Source organism: Xenia sp. Carnegie-2017, unplaced genomic scaffold, assembly GCF_021976095.1.
Source record: "Xenia sp. Carnegie-2017 unplaced genomic scaffold, XeniaSp_v1 HiC_scaffold_20, whole genome shotgun sequence".
NCBI lineage: Eukaryota > Metazoa > Cnidaria > Anthozoa > Malacalcyonacea > Xeniidae > Xenia > Xenia sp. Carnegie-2017.
Window position 1 is genome coordinate 13,697,778 of NW_025813483.1, and position 16,012 is coordinate 13,713,789.

General features: G+C 35.3%; 2 protein-coding genes and 1 long non-coding RNA gene across 7 annotated transcripts; 1 reads left to right on the plus strand and 2 right to left on the minus strand.

The window, feature by feature from the left end:
* Positions 1 to 1,087: 1,087 nt before the first annotated feature.
* Positions 1,088 to 4,722, minus strand: LOC124443115. 4 transcript variants are annotated; one of them, XR_006947490.1, is made up of 5 exons: positions 4,531 to 4,722; positions 3,501 to 3,845; positions 2,269 to 2,411; positions 1,784 to 2,131; positions 1,088 to 1,341 (listed from the first exon to the last, which is right to left on the minus strand). It is a non-coding gene; the product is annotated as an uncharacterized LOC124443115 (long non-coding RNA). The 4 variants fall into 4 exon arrangements; XR_006947492.1 differs by having other exon boundaries at positions 2,269 to 2,372; positions 4,531 to 4,721; XR_006947491.1 differs by lacking the exon at positions 3,501 to 3,845 and having other exon boundaries at positions 4,531 to 4,712.
* On the plus strand, positions 2,033 to 13,819 carry LOC124443112. 2 transcript variants are annotated; one of them, XM_046993642.1, is made up of 17 exons: positions 2,033 to 2,154; positions 3,613 to 3,865; positions 4,059 to 4,214; positions 5,817 to 5,975; positions 8,240 to 8,345; positions 9,187 to 9,348; positions 9,520 to 9,596; positions 9,663 to 9,715; positions 9,991 to 10,129; positions 10,710 to 10,817; positions 10,947 to 11,042; positions 11,139 to 11,296; positions 11,373 to 11,432; positions 11,975 to 12,142; positions 12,426 to 12,602; positions 12,710 to 13,333; positions 13,557 to 13,819. In XM_046993642.1, exons 1-17 carry the CDS (start codon positions 2,033 to 2,035, stop codon positions 13,666 to 13,668), a joined length of 2,730 nt encoding a protein of 909 aa, XP_046849598.1. In that variant the 3' UTR covers positions 13,669 to 13,819. The 2 variants fall into 2 exon arrangements, with proteins under 2 accessions (XP_046849598.1, XP_046849599.1); XM_046993643.1 differs by lacking the exons at positions 2,033 to 2,154; positions 3,613 to 3,865; positions 4,059 to 4,214 and adding an exon at positions 5,127 to 5,215.
* Positions 13,709 to 15,939, minus strand: LOC124443113 (chitin deacetylase 7-like). Its single transcript, XM_046993645.1, has 4 exons — positions 15,792 to 15,939; positions 14,677 to 15,476; positions 14,368 to 14,586; positions 13,709 to 14,161 (listed from the first exon to the last, which is right to left on the minus strand). Exons 2-4 carry the CDS (start codon positions 15,335 to 15,337, stop codon positions 13,854 to 13,856), a joined length of 1,188 nt encoding a protein of 395 aa, XP_046849601.1. The 5' UTR covers positions 15,338 to 15,476; positions 15,792 to 15,939; the 3' UTR covers positions 13,709 to 13,853.
* Positions 15,940 to 16,012: the final 73 nt, after the last annotated feature.

Here is a 16,012-nt window from a genome sequence, read left to right on the forward strand (position 1 = left end):
TGGTTAACCGCTTGTTCAATCAAGTATAATTTATATATAAATTCATGTTCTCATTGTGACTAGGATGTAAACAGGATTGTTTTCCATTACGCATATGTGTTCTAACCAAATTAATTCGAAGTCGACAATTTTCTCGAATTGTGCCTTTAATGCTGCAAATTTATCTTAAAATGAAAATACATAACAAGCAGTGCCAAACATTGGCATTTTGCCACGCATATTCCGTGATTTTTTGTGTATATTTTGACTCCCTTATCCACACCTAGTACAGTATAACTAACTCGCAAAACCAGTGACCATTATGGTACAAGACACTTCTACTATTTGTAATTTATTTCCGAATGATCTCCGACTGAATTCCGATTGATTTTAAAAAACCTTTTGGAATTTTATTGTCTTCCTCTTATGCATTCTCGGTAGGGCTGCATAGGACGTAAACACTGCAGGGTTTTGTAATCTTTAGGAAACAAAGAAAGTCAAATCATGTATTGTTATTTAAAATCGAGAGAAAACCTCGCTATAACTGCGAGCACATACAAATTACATTGTCCGGTAGTCGCTTTCGTCGTCGTCTCTCTCAATTAGCTACTCTCGATTGTTTGCGATTTTTTTTCATCAAAACAATCTGTTTGTTCTGTTGTGCATTTGATTCCTAATTATAGTCGGTTGTATTGAGTTGAAGATTTTGATGTATATTATGACTTATTGTTTGCAATGGGATTATTTCACTATGACATGAAGACCTTAGCCGGGCACGGGAAAAGCCGCGAATATCTTGATTTCGAGACTACAGCCAGGAGAACTAAGACACGTGTATTATTAACGGCAAATTGTGATAGAATTTGAAAGGAAATATTGACTCCATCTGTAGGCGTCATATATGCTTCCATAGAAGGGCATCACGTTAATTTGATTGGGAGTGTACTTGTTCTCACCACTAAACCATGAGTCAATATTTCAAAATGATATTCGCTCGGGGAGGTCTAATTCTTGTTGAATACATATATTTTATATTTAATAATTTCGAACATTAATCAGAACACGAAAGACGTATGAAACAAGTATAAAATTTCAAAGGAAACCGAGGTACTGTAATGGTAATAGAGATGAGCTTTATACATTTTGTATCGTTTCAAAGGATCTTTGGATGATGTAGGAATGACGGTATTTCACACGCGTTTCCAGTTATAAATTCAAATTGTTTCTTCCTGTTTACAATATTTTATCAATTTATAACTAAGTACTGCTGTATTTCTTCTTCGTGATACAAAAATTGCTCACAGAGTCCAGGAACTATTATGCACTTGTTTCTTCTTTGTCCGGAAAAAACTCCACGCATATCTATAGAAACAATTACTATCATACTATCATGTATAACCTTGTTTGAATTTTAAGTTTTCATAAAGCCCGCAAGTCTTGACTAAAAAACGATTGCATGAGAGGCGATTGATTGTTTGTCAGGAGGAGATTGATTTGTTCAACAGTAGAGTTTGCTCGTCTGTAGCAAACTTTGACAAACCACTTGTGGTCTATTCATTCTCGTGTGCTTGTTTTGTATTTGTTTACAGCAACATCAAGAGCACGAACAAAACTCTCTTTGTTTTAAATTAAAGACTTAGTTCAAACTAAGTCGATCAGGAAAGATTACCACAACTAAAACTGCTGTGCATAAAGGCTCAAATAGACACCGTGGTTTCAGCATCTTTTCACTCAATCTTTGCTGATTTTGCATCAGTGTTTGTTGTCGTTGGAATGCAGCAATTAGAGCAAAACTTATACTTACGAGAAAACTTTGAATAGAACCATATAGCTGAAAGAAGAAATATACACATCTTGAAATGAGGGGGCTTTTATTTAAAAAGAAAGATCCGTTTCCAGTGTTGAGTTGTAAACTTAAAGTAGTTTTCAAAAGATGTACAAATCAAAAGGTTTCTATATTGTTTCTCGCGGTTTGTCTTAACATTATATTAACAATGTCTTATTTTTACGTCAATAATTGTATAAACTCCCTCTATATATTGTGCGCATAATAATGTTATTTTATTTACAGGTGATGCAACCTTGTGATATTTGGACGTTACGTAAAGAACACGAAGATCTGTCGAGAGCTTTGAGAACGAGAAAGGTCCACCTTGAAAATGAGAAATTAAAAAGGTACATTTTTTTACTAATACAATAAATTATTAGTTCTGTTTTTTGTTCTCATTCATACTGGAGAGAAAAATGAGAATATTTAACCCAACTTCTCATTTCACGACTCTTCCTTACCTTTTGTAAGTGAAAAGCGACGTATCTATAGGTGAACATGTCTTTACTTTAATGAAGCCAAAATTTTACCTCCAAATACGCTTGTTTCGAAGTCAGCATTTTACCTTAAGCGATAAAGATATTTTCCAACTGAATACCAGTTTCTATTAAAGAAAATAAATTCACCTTACAGTGGATTTTAATAAAATCTTGTATAGTAAGTTCTTGCATAATCAGACAAAGGATAATTGTACTTCTTATACTAGAGGGAATACTATTTTCCTTTGATGATAGATTACGTTTTGGTATGTTTGTGTCAACATTGTCTTTCAGTCCTTACCAAAGTGTTCATATTGTTTAAGTTGAATTTGTTTGCTTTGAAAGCCTGACTGCATTACCTTCACTAAAGATTACTAAACGATCATGAAAGTTATCAAATTCATTGATAACACTAGTAACAAAGTAGTTACATTCTTAATATAGTCAAATCGTTATCAAATGGCGATGTCCGTTCATCATAGGCTCTCGTCACCGGGCCCCAGTAATTGAAGAAATACTGACATAAATGTGAAAATCGATGACTAAATTGTGTAGATATATATGAACGATTTCGTAAAGTTTGTTTACAAGAAAATGTCTGAAAAAAAGTAAACTGAAGAAAATTTTTGATTTAAAGATATTATCTTGTAGGTGTATCAATTGGTATGCACATAATTAATAGTTAGATTTTGAACCAATTGACAAACATCTTCATGCTTGTTTTAACGTTGAGAATTGCCTTGTGAAAAAAATTGATACATTCGAAAAATTTTGTTCATCAAACACAGTTTTTTGCATGCTTATTTGATAATTTTTGTGTTCCGGTTGTTAGAGGTTCGTTTATTACGTATTGTATGAGATTCAATTCTAAACATTACAAACTGTCCGCTTTAGCCCAGTTCTCGAATAGTCTTTTCAGTCGTTTCTAGAACGCCAGTCGATTGGACAGAACTCTATCCATACAACTGAAACGACTCAGTTTAGACAACTCAAACGATTTAAAGGTTTATTTGAGATACATGGTGGCCGCGTACAGCAGTTCATAAATACCATTGCCATACCTTATTAAATAAGGCCATGAGTTATGTGGTGTTTTAAAAAATATTGAGTAACGTTTCATCGTTTTGACTACAATACACAATTTCCTGCATTAAATACGCTAAATAGCTACACACGAAATTGACGTATGCATATTTAATATCAAATTCATTCACCGTTCTCCTTTCACCGGTAACAACGGACACTTTCTTTTTCCTCTACGGAAGGTCTTCAAAAGAATTTGATCATTTGAAGTCTTTCTTGTGTTTAATAATTTGACTATTGTAGTGATGAAATGAAAACGAGTTCATCAGCCATCAAAACGATGAAGCTGGAAAATCGTCCTCTCGTTAAACGCCCTGGACTAAAACATCGTATGACCGATCCAAGTCCACTGCGGGAATTCGCTCGTCATGAAGACAGTTATACTCACGAGAAGACTGCTTTTCCAGTGAAAATAGAAAAGGAGAGTATTCGAGAAGCTGATGTTGGTAACAAAGTTTGTGATGGTGGACATTTAACTAAAAATCAGACAATTTTAGTGAGTGAAGATGTTCACAGTGTATAATACCTGTATTTCCTCGCCTATAGTATAGCGTCAGTTTATATTGTACAAGCGTAGTCAACCATTGCTTTAGGTAATGAATAATTCGAGTATTTGACTGTAGCAACTAATATTATGTTTAAGTTAACAAGTAAAAAACAATCTTGATAAATGTTTTTATCATTTTAAGCTGTCATCTTATGACCTTGCAAGGAGAAGATTAAGTCTTCCCCTTAATACATCATCATCATCATTACTACTTGAGCAATCTTGGAACACAAATGTTTTTTTATTGAATGACTCCGATGACTCCGACGACATCAGCTGGGAAAGTCCCACTCGTGAGGTTAGTACAATTTTGTAAAGGCAAAGTTCACCATGAATTTGTGTGAATATCTATAATCTGAATGCATTTTTTTATATACCTGTATTATTCAACTTAATCTTCAAATAAATACTTGAAGATAAATTTAATTGATCATAATTTTGGTTTTCAACAGATCTTTTTAGAGCTTGCAAGGTTCAATAGTTGTCATTTACCATTACATATACGCTCTTTAAAACAGTATTTAAGTTTCTTACAACAACCAAATCTTTGGTTTAACATAGAGTCTTATAAATGCATGCTTTTTATAATATTGGGCATCACTTTCTCTACTTACCCGTTTGGATGATGTGGTACTAACAGAGTTGAGCCTGTAAAGTGTAAGGTGATCTCACTTATTGAAAACCTGGCCCCATCTGTCTACATAGTCTTCTCTTTATCACACCAAGTTTGATTTCTCATTCTCAGTCTGCGCGCGCCCTTTCTATAATTGAACACTGGCTACTGCCTACTGGTAACCTCAACAAATGCATATCATAAGTGGCTTCGTGAATAAAAATTGTTGAAATTGCTAATAAACTGTGTGATGATGTCATGCGCGTTGAACAACACCTAAAATTCCATCACGTATTTCTTTGTAAAATAATTTCGATTGTTTTTTCTTCCTGTTTATAAAATAAGAAAAAGTTGTTTTTAATAAAAATTTCGTAAAATTTAGTAAGAAATATCCGTTGATTTTTACAGTAACGTTATTGTTGAATGTTGATATACGTTTTTGTGTCGTATGCGTCGTTTGTCTTGACAATGTACAATATGCTAAGATGTTTAATGTCTTTGTTTGAATTCTTTGATCTCGTCAAACGTGACCGTTCTCCCGTAACAAAGACGACATTCTTCATGTCACCAACTGCGTGCACTTCATTTCAAAATCTTTGTGGTATCTGCAACTTCTGATCCCACAGTTTCGTCGACAATTTGTTTAAGTTGAAAGTCCTTCAAACTTTGGCTGGTAAAGTACTAAAGTAGGGTTTTTTTTCTACTTTCATCGGATGTTATTAAAGAGTATGTCGTACGTTTTTTTGTTTGTCTCACGCGCTTGACTTACAAACACTTTTATAATTGCTTTGTCTCACAGTTTCACGAGAATTCATGTAAACTCAAATAAGGAGAGCGTTTCAAGTTGCTTTTTGGTAAAGACGGACTGTTGACTTTACATTATAGATTATATATGACGTATATAGAAAAGGAAAAATTTTCATGTCATAAACATCGGCGTTTTTTGTTGTGATGCTGTTTGTGTCCTGTGAATACTGCATTGTATCACAAATTATTACCATTTTTATCCATAATCATATATTTGTTACATCTACTCGTTGTATATTTATCAGTTGTATTCCATTATAAATTGGTTTTGCAATTTATTCTTAACAGATCACACTTTGTATAAGTGTTTGTTTCATATGTAGGATTAAAAGAGTAACAGCAATATTTCTCACAATCCTTGTAATATTTTCAAGGAAGTCCGCCCTTCATAATGATATGATGACGCATTATCATTAAGTCATAAATAGCAGCTTATCGTATCGTTTTACAGCAGTTGGTTAACAACGTGCTTTTTTATAGAGTGTCGATCTAACAGCATCTTTGGAGCACAGGAGAAGTCGAAATATGAATAACATGGATAGAAGACAAAAACATTTAGCTTGGATAAAGCAGGCAAAGTCTTTAAGTGTGGATGGCAGTCGTCATCGGACATCAACAAATAAACGACGCATGAGCGAGGTAGGTTGTTAAGATATAAATATTCTTGTCTAGTTTTTCTCGTACAAGAGATTCTACATCGAACAAATTTTTTCAATTGCTGGGCTTGCTGATTCTCGATGTACGGAAAAAAACCATATTTACACGCATTATTGTTAAATATACCATACATTTGCCTGGTATAACAGTATCAATCAAAAACATCAGAATTTTGTAAACTACAGGTTTGATGCAAGATTATTACAAATTAGATAATTTGTTTGTGCATGTTCAACTGTGAATTGTCGTTATGAAATGCACTCTGCACGTATATCGTTCCAGTTCAGGAATTCTGTCGATCAGATAATTTTCAAGGAAAAGCGTGTTTTATTTCAATGCAAACAAGTTCCAAGTATAACACAGGATGTATTTGGGATTACGACCCACGTCAATATAATCTCGAATACGTCTGGATTAAGTAGATTAGCTGACTAGAGTGCAATCCGCCCAAATCCCACGCAAGCGGGGTAACAGGGCACGCATGCATTGTGTGTGTACGCCAGGCAGTCGATACTGCTATTCATAGACTATATGAACACATTTTGTCACTATCATGCATGCATTTCACACTGGAATAGCAGAAATCCTCCTGTGAAAAACTCTGCAGCTGGTCTTTTGTATCGCGGCTGTTTCCATTTTCCTCTGTTCTCACATTGTCAATAAAACGTTTTCTGTCCTCAAAGAACATCGTATTTCTGTTCCCTGTAATTCAACATCATTCTATTAGAACATCAGAATCTTCTGTGTCATGTTCTTTCGCAGTACAATGGTTAAGTTGTTACATTAAGGTACTTCAATGTTATATTAGTCATATAGCTATTGTTGTCTAGATTCACATTTAAAGTTGACCACTTCAAACTTTTGCTGACAATGCGTCTTTAATATCAGTTTCATCGGCTGACTTGAATTCTTCGGATGAGCATTTTGCTTTTTTAAAAACACGCGCTTCTTTTTCATAGGCGGAGACTTACGGTGATCGTTTCTATTCTATTTGCAATCTTAATATGTTCTTTCATGAGCTTATGTAATCTTTACATCCCCCGAGGTGTCGTCAACACAATTCTTTGCGATTACAGTGCAATCGAGCGTGTAAATTATATGATTTTCGCGAGAGTATTGTTTAGTCAAGAGCATTGTCAGGAGTTATTTTGTCGTTCTCGTTGATGTGATAACAATGCTTGTTGTGAGTGAAATGAACGAACAGTCGGAACCTTTTGCTTTTTCTGTGTTCGAGGAGTTATGTAAAACTGGTTTATGGAGCCATGAACCTATGATCAAGGAGGTAGAAGAAATTATTTCGTGTATGATCTTTTCACTGAAGTTTGTAGTTCGTCGTCTCGTCGTTTTCATTGAAATTATTGTTCGCTATGTACCATCGTTAAAAACGTCTTGTGATTTGCTTGTTTTCCTGTAAGGTTTTCTGTAATTCGAGAGTTGAAGTATCAGCTCTTTATCTATGTAGTTTTGTACTTTTGAAAAACTTGAGAACTTTAGTTGATGATTTTAAGAAATGTTGTTCAAACAATACAAATGAAAGGTTTACGACTATAGTGCACAGTCAATTGTTTCCTTATGATTAAGGATTTATAGAATTATCTTGTAAATCCTCGCCCCATTTTATGTAATCATGGCAGTAGTCGTTACAGTCTCTTTCTCAAAGTCAATCTTTTAAATTCCTGATGTTATCGTAATAAGCTGAACTTTACATACTTGAATTTCAAGTAAATCTCCTTTAAGATTTTTTCTAACAATAGCTTGAATATATTATATAGCACCTTTTCTTGGTAATATCCATCGTCGTTACTTCCATTTTGGAACTTAGGAAGTTAACTGTCTAGAGTTCCGTTCATAGAATAAACTAGATAAAAATTTAATCAAATTATTCCTGCATTTTCGTGACTTCCTTATTAGGAATTCATTATTATGAATATTGCAATATTGTTTTTTGATAACATGAGAGAAAGCCGTCGCTTATTTGTAAAAGGTCTTTATTCTTTTTTTCATCGTTTTAACTTTGTGTGTCCGGTTCTCTCTTGCTTTGCTTGAGTTATGTGTTGTATAACTTCTTATACATCTTTAAAAACTTGCTTTCCATATGGTCGTGTTAATATCTTATATATAAATCTAGATGCTGTCGGCAAAAAATTTACATACACTCTCGTAACCATACGGAAAGTAGACTTAAGTACTGTATAGAATATTTCATTAATACTCTAAGCTATCAATATTTGAATTCTTTTAATCAGCTACCTGCGTTGTCATCGTTAGCAACCCGAAGGAAAGCCTTCCCACATACATTGTCGGTACCTCTGGGTCTTCGTCGAAAATTGTCGAGAGCTGGCCATTTTTCAGGTACGAAGCATAGTTACCTCAACACGATATTATTGATAACTTTATGCCTTTCTTGAATTTAGTAGTCAGTATGAACCTTACACTATATTTTACATTTTTTGATGCTGAACGATTTTAATCGTTTAACGATGAACTGCTGAAGGTTAACAGATCTGTAATTAGACTCTTTAACGTATTTTAGTCACTTTTTTGCTTCCACACCTGTAAAGTTTTTGATCGTCTTTAAAATGGTGGAGGCGCATGGTTTTCTTATATACAATAAAATGCTAAATATTACAAATTCACCACATTATTCGAATTTACTGTTTTCTCCAGTCCACCTCACCCCCTCCCCGGGTAGGATATGTGCTGCTCTTTTTACTGCAACTCTATGTGTTTTTGATCCCTTACTCGCAAAAATTCTGTTTCTATACAAAGAAAATGTTTTTTATCAGATGATATTTTGCTGCAGCTGTTCAATTGATTTATCTGTAGGATATCGAACATTTCAGTTCTATTTTAGACATTTCACACAGTCATGGATTTAGCAACGGCCTTTCATATTTCGTTAAATATATGAATTGTAAAGTGACCTCTTTGAGCTTAGTAGGTTTATGTTTTGACCCATAGTAAATATAATTTTTCTTTTGGTGATTTATTTCGTGAGCGTAATTTGAATTGATGAATAAAGTATTAACTGATATTGAATGCGAGACTTATAAACTACAACATCTGACACTACATATTGAATCTAATAAAAAAATCTTTACATTTGACTGGCTATGTAAGCTAGCAAGCCTTTTTATTTGCTTCTGCCAAAGTGAAGGCAACATTTCTATAATGATCTTTTTTTAATGTTCAGATCATCATATCGTGAGTAACTCGTGTGAAAAAGCGAAGAACGAAATGTTGGCAACGTTAAAACTGTCAGCGTGGCCCGATCATACGTCTTGGAAACATAGTGAACTTTCTCGTCGTAAAACTAGCATCGCCGTAGGAACGGCAGCTATGAAGAAGAACGAAGGTAAGAAGTCACATTATATGAGAACTAATTATATTTTAATCTTTAAATAAAGTAGCTCACTAAGCGATCTGTCTGCTAGATAGAAACTTTCTCAGTGGTTCCTTAACGCAGTCTTGTTATTTTCTATGTGAAAAAATCAAATTTCTACGATCATATTGCCTTTATTTCAAGAAAAAAGAATGATGGTTGCTCACGAGTTCTTGGAAACTGAGAAAACGTACATTAAAGCGTTGGAGACATTGAACGAGGTATTTTAACGAATGTTTTGCATCCGAATCCTTGCTGTTGTTCATGCGTGTTTCATTTTTATGAAGGTGTTCATGGAGCCGTTAAAGAATTCCAATGTTGTACCGGAGAAAGATATAGGGTAGGAACTTGAACAATATTTCATGAAAATTTTCATTTTTCATTGTTGAGATAATCGAGGATGATCAACGTAATGGGAAAATGATTTGTTTTCATCCTTCAAATGCTGTAAATTCTCTGTCTATGTTTCAAACACACGTTATTATACATTTTCTTAAACTTTATTATACATTTTCTTAAACGTTATTATACATTTCTTTAAATGTTATTATACCTTTTCTTGCTGCATATTTCAAATGGGCCATTAATCGATGTATCGCTTTGTCAATTTATTAGAATTATGTTTCCAAAACAACTTATTGCCATGAAGATCGGCCACGAACGTTTTATGAACGAACTCGAAGAACGCTTGAATAATTTTGCATGGCAAGGCGTCCTTGGTGATGTCTTCACAAAATTAGGAAACTCTTATCATGTAAGTTTTTTAAAATCTTTCATCAATATACTGTTGTCTGTGATCAAAAAGATAACGCTACGCAATGCTTTATGATTGTTTCGACAAGTAGAATTTTCAATTAAAGTTGAAAAAGGGGGAAAGAAACATATTCATAATTTAAATTCAGTGAGCTCAATATGTATACATACATCTGAAATGATAACAACAAGTGAATTGACAAATTCAAAACTGAAGTCAAATTCCTAGTCTAGCGGTTTTACATCAGTTCCAGTTTCTTCAAAGTTCCATTTTAGCGGTTTGTGCTTCAGTTCCATTTCCCTGATTGCAACCCTCAAAGTGACACCAAAAATTTAAATGCTATCTGTAAAACGACGCGACGAATGATGACGACAAAGATTTTTTCGCCTTTTTTTTTCTTTGGTTATCCAAAGAAAAAAGAGGTTCTAGGTATATAAATATTGAGTTCACTTGTTATACTTAATTGAGGGTTGTACCTCAATGCAATGGGAATGCCGTCGTTTTAAAACTGAATGTAAATTGGATAGTGCATTCTCATTTATTATCATATAATTAAAATAATCATTTGTTTTTATGAAAGGTGGACTTCATGAAGATATATTCTGAATATGTGGACAACTTTCCTAAAGCTGTTTCCGCTATCAACAAATATTCCAGAAATAATCAAAAGTTCAAGCGGTTTTTGAAGGTATAGCTATATCAAGATATTTTAGCCATGTTGGGATGTACTTGGTGCAAGATTTCTTGCCTTAGATGTCTTATGCTTGTGAAATGTACGATTGTAAGATCAATAAGATGTCTTATAATTATGAAATAGAAATGCTGTAATGATCAAAGATGTCAGCGTCTAAGTATAACGGCGTTCCTTCTTACTCCAATACAACGCTTACCCCGATACGTGCTCTTGTTACGGGTTAGTTAATAATTTTATTACTTTTGCTCTTCTTTGCTTTGAATTTAAAATTCATTTAGTGAACACAATTTGAGTGTAAACATTTGTGTTAAATAGCAACTTGCGAAGTACACAGATGTTGATCATCCGGATAGCTTTCATATCGAGATTTCATTGGAAAAAATGATAGACATCATTAATGTATTAAACAACTCCATCCAAAACTCCACACGTGTGGTTCGTTCAATCACCTTGAGACGCTCAACAAAACTAAGGTATGAATGAACTGTCTGGCTAATTTGCTTTAAGCCATTGTTTCACTTTCTTGAAGAAGATCCTCTTTTTCTACAGACGTAAAAGAAATTTGTTTAAAGTCAAAGAAAGTGAGAATTCAAGCGTGGCAAGTTCAAGGTAACGTAGAGTTATTTAATCTTGTTAATGTCTGTCATAGCCTGTGGCAGCCTATTACTGTCTATGGCAGCCTATTACTGTCTATGGCAGCCTGTTACTGTCTATGGCAGCCTATTACTGTCTATGGCAGCCTATTACTGTCCATGGCAGCCTATTACTGTCTGGGGCAGCCTCTTACTGTCTGTGGCAGCCTATTACTGTCTATGGCAGCCTATTACTGTCTATGGCAGCCTATTACTGTCCATGGCAGCCTATTACTGTCTGGGGCAGCTCTACTGTCTGTGGCAGCCTATTACTGTCTATGGCAGCCTATTACTGTCTATGGCAGCCTATTACTGTCTGCGACAGCCTGTTGCTGCCTGTAAGAGCCTGTTACAAGCTCTCATAGTCTTTTGAAGCTATTTACCGGCTGTTACAACTTGTTACAACATGTTACAGCCTGATAGATCACTGAAAAAAATAAAATTCAAACATGATGCGCCATTTCATAAAACAAAACATTTTTGTTGTGTTTAAAATACAAATACATTATTTTGTTACAGGAAATCATCAGATGAATCTGAATCGTCAGAAGTATCCAATTCGGTCTCGCCAACGCGTTTTGATGTTTCATCGCCGACGACATCAACAATTCCTGAGCAAACAAGAAGAAACGATTTTCTGTCAAGTACAGATTTAAACTCATGTTCAAGAACACCTTCTCCCTCTAGGTTAGTAAACTAGTCCATGACAGATGTGAACAAAGTCAATTCTTAACGTCGAGAGATTTAGGAAAGTTAACGGGAAAGTCATTTCTGAAGGCCTTGGGCTTAATTTAGTCTGTAGAAATTTTACCTAACTCTATTACCATTTATGTTACCCATTTCTAGCACAATCTTTCTTGTATGGTTGCATGTTGTTAGAAATATTACCTAACTCTATTACCATCTTTGTTGTATGGTTTCATTTTGGTATAAAAAATTATCTAACTCTACTACCGCCATTTCTGTACAGTTCCATGTCAAGAAGCAGTTTCTTCAAAGTTAAATTGCGAGGAAACAGCGAATCGAAGCGAGGTAAACGTCGACCAGTCAGCACGACGGAGGTTGAGGTGTATCACAATATCCATCATAATCAAACGACATCACAGGATCACCTGAAACGATCCATGAGTCGAGATAGTATCGGAAGGTGAGCAATACTGCGCATGCTCTAATACCAATTTATTGCTTGAAGGCAAATGATGATTTTTCTGTCTTATGTCAGGTATTAAAACTATATTTTCTCGTTTATTTTAGTATTATTCGCCTCAAGTTTGACAGCCTAAGACATCGAACGAAGTCCAGTGAAGATTGTCTTAATGAGAACGCGTCTTTAGATCGAATTTCTGATTCGCGTTCCATTTTATCAAGATTCCGACGAGCAAGAATTCCTGATGATGACAGTTTTGTTGAAGTCATCAAAGGTTCAAGATCAGAGGGCGATTTTCTCGAAAAACTAAACGATTCTAATTCGAAGAACTGTGTTAAGTCACGTGATCATTTTCCTGTTTCACATACCCCATCCACATCATGTGACATTTCATCGGAATTAGGTGATGGTTATTCCCCAAAAACTCATCAGCACTGGACGTTACCACTCCGCACGTCACGTGGTCGCACTCCTCTATCACGTGAATCTTCCGTTCTATCGTCTGAGCATGACCATTTTGATACCGACGATATTGAGAAATGCAAAGACAGCGAATTGGAACTCGGAATTGAGGACAAACATTCCTTTGACAAAGGTATAAAACGTACATTAAGTGAACGTGTTCGACCATGGAAAAGTAGTTTGGTAGATGGTCAAACGAATCCAAAAAAATTAGGAAAGAGAAACACTCTGACAAGTGCTGTTCGATATTTATTCATTTCAAAAACAAGGTAAGCAAAAAACGACGTGCTGTCACGTACATAATCAATATCTTTTGGCTTACTATTTTTTTGTCGTATTTTAATTATTTGGTTGGAAATGGTTTGGAAAATAAAGCACGTATTATTCTGAAAATATTTTTACATGTTGTTGTTTTCTGTTAAAAGCATTATTGCAGTACTTTGTTCATTGAAGTCATGTTCTACTGTAAACTGGTTTTTGATTTTGTTTCAGAACTTCATCAAATCGCGAACCGACATTTGCCTGTCATCTGGATTCGTCAAATGATGTTCGCACCTTAAACAGTATCTCGAATGAAAAATTGTCAACATTGACGACCGTTTGAAGCAGTATTGGTTTATAATTAAATGTGAGATAATGGCAGATTATGGCTAAGTTATATTTATTTGAATCAAATTATCAATATTCATGACTACAGTTTGTTCATAAGAAAAAATAATTATTATATTCACGTAATAACAATATTGTATATCTGATTGCTACTTGTGGTCAATCCTTTAACACTCCTCATCAACACAATACCCCCATGGGATCATTCACCCACGGATAACACTTCAGACATTCCCTCAAACATGAAAACAAGTAATGCACTGCGGGTTGACCTCTCGGTACCAGTCTTCTGTTACCATCGTAGCCACACACGGTCTGAGTGGATGCGTTGCACTGTAACGGTGGCGGTGGAGTATTACACATCCAAGGTGTAAATTTGGCAATTTTGTCATTTGTCGTCGGTTGACGAATCCAGTCGATTGCTTTTGGTATACTTACAATCCACACATCGTGCAATTTTAAAATCTTCTCGAAAAATTCGTTCAAGGCTGTAAAGAAATGAATAAAATGATGTGAAAAATTGAGGATATTTTACTATATCGTCGCTCTTTCAATTTCATACACTGATATTCGTTTCCGAAAATATTTCCTTGCGAAGAAATTTTTGTCTGTTCTCGAGATTTTATGTTTTTCTACACACAATTTTTGTGCTTATTTAATGACCCCAAAGAAATACATTTCTGATTTGACTTACCCGTCAAAGTATAAGGATATTTGCTAAACCATTCTGAGTGAAAAAACATGGGAAACGGAGCTCGGTTTGCATAATAATGATTGTTAAAATTGTTCACGAACAAAGCCATTGCTTCTTCTGCGTTGGCTGGAGGCGCGCATGCGTCGACCATATTGCAAAGTGCTCCCGTCTTATCACGCCAGTCGATCATCGGGATCTCCCAAACACCTGGATACGAATCTGCAATGATTGGATGGAAGACTTTAGAAGTTGATTGAAAATGATTAATGTATTTCTTCCATTGCTATCCAACCAAAGTGAACACATTACCTTGAGGACAAGGTGGAATAGTACACTCCTGTGTTGAACGATAATCAAAAGTGTATGGCCACAATGGAGGATTTCTCTGTATCGTTGGCATTGATGATTCAAACAAAAACTTGTTATCATACAACATTTTGAATTCGTTATCTCCTCCTATTTGTAAGAACGGGGCACGGACGCCCTTAACATGGTCAACAGCGACAAAGCCCACTTTATTGAGGATTGTTCTCTGTCCGACAATCTCAGAAGTCCATTGCGAATAGTTGGCGTTTTTCCACCATGAAATTGGCGTTCGGTGTGTTATGCTGTGGTCAGCCATGCTGTGACCTTGGTGATAAAGCAAATTCACCATCACATAGTTTGTGTACTCGTGAGAGACGAAAAAGGTTCCTGAAATGTTGCAGCCGTTGGGATTTGTTTTTCCATTGAATAATTTCAAGTAGAAGTTAAAGTTCTGTTCATTTACTGCGTCGTCAAACGTCACCATAACGATTTGTGGGATATTGGATGCATTTAAATTGCCAGGAATGTCTGTGCCGGAGCAACGGCAATCTGGTAGTTTGCATCTCGATGGTTCACATTTGGTAGCAGGATCATTATGTGGCCGTGCAGCTGGGCTTGAGAACAGTGAAAGAAGGAAAACACAGCTTAATATAAGAAATTTCATGACTCCTTTCTAGTATACCTTCTGTAATATTGTCTGCGCTAAGCGGAAATGATTTAAGATCTGTCAGAACTTGTCTTTGTCGTTTGTCACCTGACCTGTCTACCATCCATGCTGTTGTCGGGCTTTTAAAGACGATGATGTAGCTCAGGGGTCTCCAAACTTTACAGCCAGAGGGCCACATGAACTTTCATCCAGCATGTTGAGGGCCGAAGAATATAAAAAATTTCCACGTTATCCTTCAGCTTTTTAAATTTCGCAATGTGCTTGAAACAGAAGTAGGAAGTTGGGACAAAAATTGACGTAAGCCACTCTTGCAAGTTGGCTTGCATCATAACGTGAACTTTCTGCACAAAGTTTATTTTGTTTATATTTTTTCTTAAGTGCCTCTGCGGGCCGGATTGAGAGGCCCGACGGGCCGCATCTGGCCCGCGGGCCGTAGTTTGAGACCCCTGATGTAGCTAATTCCTCAAAACAAAAAAAAATTCACATTTCTACGAAAACACTTTTTTTTGAAGAAAACTCTCAATAGAATCGTTTCATCAGAAATCGACAGGAAGTATTGACGGGGGGTTTTATCAAAGAATTGTTATATTATTCAAGAGCAATGGCGTAACTTGAACGTTAGTTTGGGGGGTGCATATTCATATATTCCGTTGTGCCCTACTTATTTCTTTT